Below are 5,720 nucleotides of genomic sequence, written 5' to 3'. Positions count from 1 at the left end.
GTATATCTCGCGTCTGGAGTGGCTGCAACGACCAGCGTTGCTTTTATAGACCTGATGGGGCCGCGCAGACGTGGAAAGATTATAGACAAATGTGAGGAGTAAGGCGGTACTATGTACGTACGAGCTATTATCTTTATCGTATTTTATTACGTAGTGAAAAACCATTATATGGAAAAACAAAACAGATTTTTTTTTTCCCCGGGTCGTACTTCAACCCTTACGGTAGACTGGAAGGGAAGAATTTTCCGGCTGTTTGATAATTATTAACTTCATTCTTACACTACATTCTGTTCCGTTACATTATAAACACCCTTAAAAGCGTACTTGTGATTATCGGTGACGTAAATTGGTACGTCATCGAGGGAACCTTTGTTCACTATTTAACAACTTGTCGCGTCACTGTTTTTTTAAAACGCTCAGATAAAAGCCTGAAGGATCGTTTCTTTTTTACGATTACTTACTTTTTTCCACCATTGACTTTAATTTTTATGTCCTCTACCATTCATTGTTATCATTATAGGATCGGGTACTACGTAAATCCTTAATGTAAATAATAAATATATTCATAGTCAAGTGAGACCACTTAAGACTTATCGGGGTAATCTGGACCCTTCCAAATAGATTATTTAATTTTTTTACCGTCGTGTTAGGTATCCTCCATCGATTTTGTTTGAGAAAACAACCCTTAGATGATAATCTCGTGAGGGATTGAACTCCTTGAGGGTAGCTTTTTTTCATTTATTTTTGAGAGAATTCTTCATGCTTAAGTATTGTTAAATTATCACTTACCGATCAGCTGTGAATGATTTTAATTTATATCGATTAATTTTTTTCTTAGTCTTGAGAATTCTGAAATATTACTTGGAGTTTTTGCTGCAAACTTTAATGTAGTAATCAATTTATTATGCGCCGTCATTCTAGGGATAAGACGAAAACTAGCAATAGGACGAAAACAAATAATTTCTTGACTCCCCTGAAACTGAAAATAATTGGTGATTAATAATATAACTGATTGAATTGGTTTTCTATTATTACAATTAGATTGTGAGGAAAAGAACAGAAATAAATAACGAAGATTGAAAAAAGTAATACAATAGATTCTAAACGTGAAATATTATTGTATTTATTGTTAGTTCTTGGCCCTGTAGGTATTCCGATTTTGGAAGCTCTGTTGATCAAAACATCGTACAGCTTCTCAAAGAAAATTTATTTTTTTTTTTTATTTCTTTCTCAAAAACGTTTGGAATATCAGGTACATTAATTTTGAGATTAATCCAAATTTGAAATTGATTTGTAGATAGAAATTAGCACACTTGTAAAACTTTCGATCCTGCTTCAGAATTTTAATGAAAACTTGAGAAGATTTTAGATAAAATTTATCCTGAATATTCTTAAGTCTTTATTAAAATTCTGAAGCACGGGTAATAACTTTGGACGTCATTCTTAAGAACGGAGATCCCGAATTTGAACTTCTAAACGTGAAAAAAAATTTTTTTTTCTTCAAAATAATACAAAACTGCTATATTAATGTGAATTTTTGTAAATTTTATCATTTGGAGGCTCTGAAGCTATGAACAAATTTTTTTTTATATTTAATAAAATTGTTGGTGTGTAATTTTAAATTTCTTGCATTTTTGGGACTGTTTCGTGCAGAGAAACTAAAAATTTAATCAACTTCTCTGAAAAATTCCGAAATTCCCCGACTTTTACCGTACTGACTCACCCGAGAATTTAAATCTAAATTAAAAAAAATTTTTAAAGAGTATTTATATATCATCATTATCAATTATCACTATTTATCGGCCAATTGTTCAATTTATATAAATATTTTTAGCTCTAAAAAAAAAAAATTATGATTTATTGGAAAACTTTCTTTAATTGAATTATAAAAATAACCGTAGCTGAATAGAATTTATAGACAGTGATTCATGTTCCAGTTAAGCACAATTCACGAGAATAACAATAATAAAAAAATAAGGGAGAAACATAGGCTTGCACGTGGACTCTTGGAAAAGAAAGAATAGAATCAAATGGAATATCCCGCAGGTGGTTAAAGTTAACTCGACAAACCGAGTGGAATGTAAGCTCACGTATTATGCTTGTATTTTTTTATAGAGCTTGATGGTCCGTGGTAAGCACGTGGTTAAACAATAAGACGTCTAGATTAATCAATACATCAGACAATCAAAGTTGCTCTCATAGTCGTGTTACAAATGAATAATGGGTTACGATTCTCGAGAAAGACAAGTAAAGAGTTTAGTTATAACTGTTCTATATTAAAAACGTGTTGACAGAAGCCAGAAAAAAGCAAAACTTGTTTTATTGTTGATCTTTTTTTTTTTTTTTTTTTCATCCGTGTACAGTTAAATTAAACCAAATGTATCTGGTTCTTTTGGGTCAATAGGTTGACGAGCTCATAAATTTATCCGTAGATAAACATTTATTGTGAAACTATTATTATAGACAAAACTATTTTGTGCTTTCATTAAATCACGGGATTTCCTAGTCAGTGTAATAATAGACCTGATTTTATAAAAATAAAAAATAAATAAAATAAAAAAGCAACGTTAAATAAAATTTTAAAAGTAGGATTTAGGATTTAGAATCTTAATAAAATGGATTTAATGTCAGTTTAGTTGAATATTTACTCGGTATCCAGATATTAATGGAAATACTTTTGAATACATTATGATGCTTGCTGGTACACGGTTAAATCCCAAGTACCCCGGTTTAGTTCTCTGGAAATAGGCAGACCACATGTTCAGCGAACGTGACCGGTGGTCGAAGTGACTTTTATAACATTTTTTTTCAACTGCTTTATTTTATTTCGTCATTCACTTTTTAATTCAACTTGATTTGTATGATTTATTTATTTAGTTTAATTATTTTTTTTCGCCTGATTTATGGCCCCACTATTTGATGATAGATGTGGAGTCATATCAACGAAAATGAGAAATAAAAAATATCTTTAATATCTGAACGTTCGTTACACGTTTAGAGAGTGGGCGAGTGATAGATGGTTTTGCGATGGCAACTGAAATTCGCCCTATTTTTTTTGTTTACGTTACCCTCGTTATTTCTTTTTTCGTCCCGCGGTGAAATACTTATTATCATTATCAGTTTAATTTTATTTCATTAAATCAACTAGCCGATTTCTGGTAATTCATTACTAACTAATAGAACAAAACAAGTAGCTGTTTATTTATTAATGAAAACTAGCAACCATAAGGTCACTATGTGACTATCGTGACTTAACAATTTTACTTTATTAAATAATAAATTTTGTTAAATTGCACTGTACTTTTTTAACTATTGAAGTTTTTAAAGATATAAGCTCATTCCAATGTTATACTCATCAAAAGCTTTCATTTGAGTACCCACATGTATTTTGATATATTTTTCATATATACATATATATAATATATATAAATATATGAAAAATTGATGTGGGTACTTAAATGAAAGGTCTTGATGAGTGTAATATCGGGATGAGCTTATATCTTAAAAAATGTCAATAGTTCATGAGAATATATATATATATATATATATATATATATATATATATATATATATATATATATATATATATATATATATATAATATATATAAATATATGAAAAATTGATGTGGGTACAAAAAAAATTAGAATTATCATTGTTAAGTAGTTATTTTATAACTTTCTCAATAAAAAAAAAATCCATTTTTTTTTAGAAATGAATAAAATTTACTTACCCATTTTAGAGTGTGGTTTGACAATTTATTGATTACAATTATGATAGGTCAAGGAAGTAGAGATTAAATCACTGCGATGCTTCGAGAGGATCCTAAAATAACACAGACATATATTGAAACATTGATAATCTTCAGAGAGAGAACAGTAGAGATGACTTTATTATTTAAATCGCTTTGTCTCGATTATTGTTTCTTGGAAAGTTGAAAAACTATTTTTGAACTGTGACATAGTGATAGTTTGAAGAACTATGAATAATTATCCACTGTAATTCATTAAATGATTCCAGTTATTTTGAGATTAAGAATTAAATTTAAAATGATCCAAGTGTAAGTTTCTGCAAGTTTGATTGACTTATTTTTTAATACTTTATGTCCACATATGCACGGTTGAACAGTTTTTCGTATTTAGCTTGCTTGATAAAATTATATTTCTCCGATAGGTCGAGCAGTGTCAGCTTAATCATTAATAGAGCTGAGCTTTTTTATCCTGTTCGCAATCAACTTTATTCACGTCCAATTTTAGAGTTTGTATATATGGAAATTTAATTGAAGAAATTTCATCGATTTTCGAACTAGCAAGTTTATTAATATTCTCTACAATTTCTGCATAAAATTTCCAATCATGACAGCGAATCTCAAACGAGCAATATTGTAAATATAGCCGTATAAAATTTTAGTTTTAAAAGTATGTAGTAATATTATTTTATTTTTATCAACAATAAAACTAACGAGATGGCTTTAAGAAAAAACAAAAAAACGAAACTTGTTAGATGACTTGCTCACGATTCGCGATAAAGTAGTTGATGGACATAAATGGATTAGTTAAGAATCCTGTTCGAACTTTATATACATAAATAATGAGGATCGTGTTAATACGACTTAGCTTAAGGCGACAAGTACCAGCGCAAAGAAAAAATTAATTGAAATAAAAAAAAGTATCGAGCAAGAGTTTTCTGGTCAGACCGGTGTTGTACATTCGTTCAACTGTATCTTCAAGAGCGGTATAAAATGAAGCTTCAATCGCGATGATGCTGGTCAGTTGAACACGAATCTTTGTATGAAGATGTTCAAAGTGAGTATTGCATTTTTACTTTTTTTTTTTTTATTCATTTTTCAATGCGATAAAATTCATGGTTATACTTTCTAACTTATAACTATTTTTCTGTGATGGAATCGTTTTTAAAGTTTAAAATTTTTTTTTTTTTTTTTGTAGTTAGTGATAATTTGTCTATGTATCTACGGAGCGACGAGTACTCCTACGATTTTATACTTTAAACCCACGATAACCGTCGAAGAACATCAAATACCTACAGGGTCGGACGTTGAATCTCTTGTGGAAAAATCGTCTGATTCAAAGCCCAAAATGTCAACACAGTTTAAGTTACCCGGAACTAATAATAACGCTGAGAAAATTCAAGTCTATCCCCAGTATTTACCCGGAACGGAAAATCTTGCTGAAAAAGCTTTACCAGAACCTGCCATACGACAAATTGGACACCCTACTTATAATTGAAATCTGGAAAAATTCTAAACTAAATTATTATTAATCAACTAACTATTTAATGATTTTTTATGGAATTATTTTATGACCTAACCGATTGATTTATATTTATATAAGAACGCATGTTAGCGAGTATATTTCGATGGTAACTAATGTTTAGAAAGTTATTACGATGCATTAAATGTCATTGTAAAATATATTTGTAATTATTATTTATAACAAATCTCGATATTTTATTTATGATTTGAAATATAAACGACTATCTAAAATTAATAGATAATTATTTTTATTGTTGAATGAGACTACTTATTTTTCTTTAACTTAAGCGGGTATTCTAGTCTAGAAGCAGACTTCTGACAATTTAAAAATTTTTTTTTATAAATTAGCAGACATCTGACAGTTAAAAAAATTTTTTTTTAATTAAAAAAATTATAAATGAAAATTAATTTAGAAGATATTTAATAATTTTTTTAACAAATAAATTAT

The 5,720-nt window shown here is 28.9% G+C and overlaps 1 protein-coding gene across 1 annotated transcript; it reads left to right on the top strand.

Moving 5' to 3' along the window:
* Nucleotides 1-4,748: 4,748 nt before the first annotated feature.
* On the top strand, nucleotides 4,749-5,476 carry LOC141527523 (uncharacterized). The gene is made up of 2 exons (XM_074243057.1): nucleotides 4,749-4,805; nucleotides 4,947-5,476. The coding sequence occupies exons 1-2, from the start codon at nucleotides 4,791-4,793 to the stop codon at nucleotides 5,244-5,246; spliced, it is 315 nt and encodes a 104-aa protein (XP_074099158.1). The 5' UTR covers nucleotides 4,749-4,790; the 3' UTR covers nucleotides 5,247-5,476.
* Nucleotides 5,477-5,720: the final 244 nt, after the last annotated feature.

The sequence above is a fragment of the Cotesia typhae genome, unplaced genomic scaffold (genome assembly GCF_013202065.1).
Source record: "Cotesia typhae breed Kobodo isofemale line unplaced genomic scaffold, CoteBio_Ctyphae contig_4, whole genome shotgun sequence".
Classification (NCBI taxonomy): domain Eukaryota; kingdom Metazoa; phylum Arthropoda; class Insecta; order Hymenoptera; family Braconidae; genus Cotesia; species Cotesia typhae.
The sequence above is the reverse complement of the archived record's forward strand: the minus strand, read 5'-3'. Positions and strand labels throughout refer to the sequence as shown.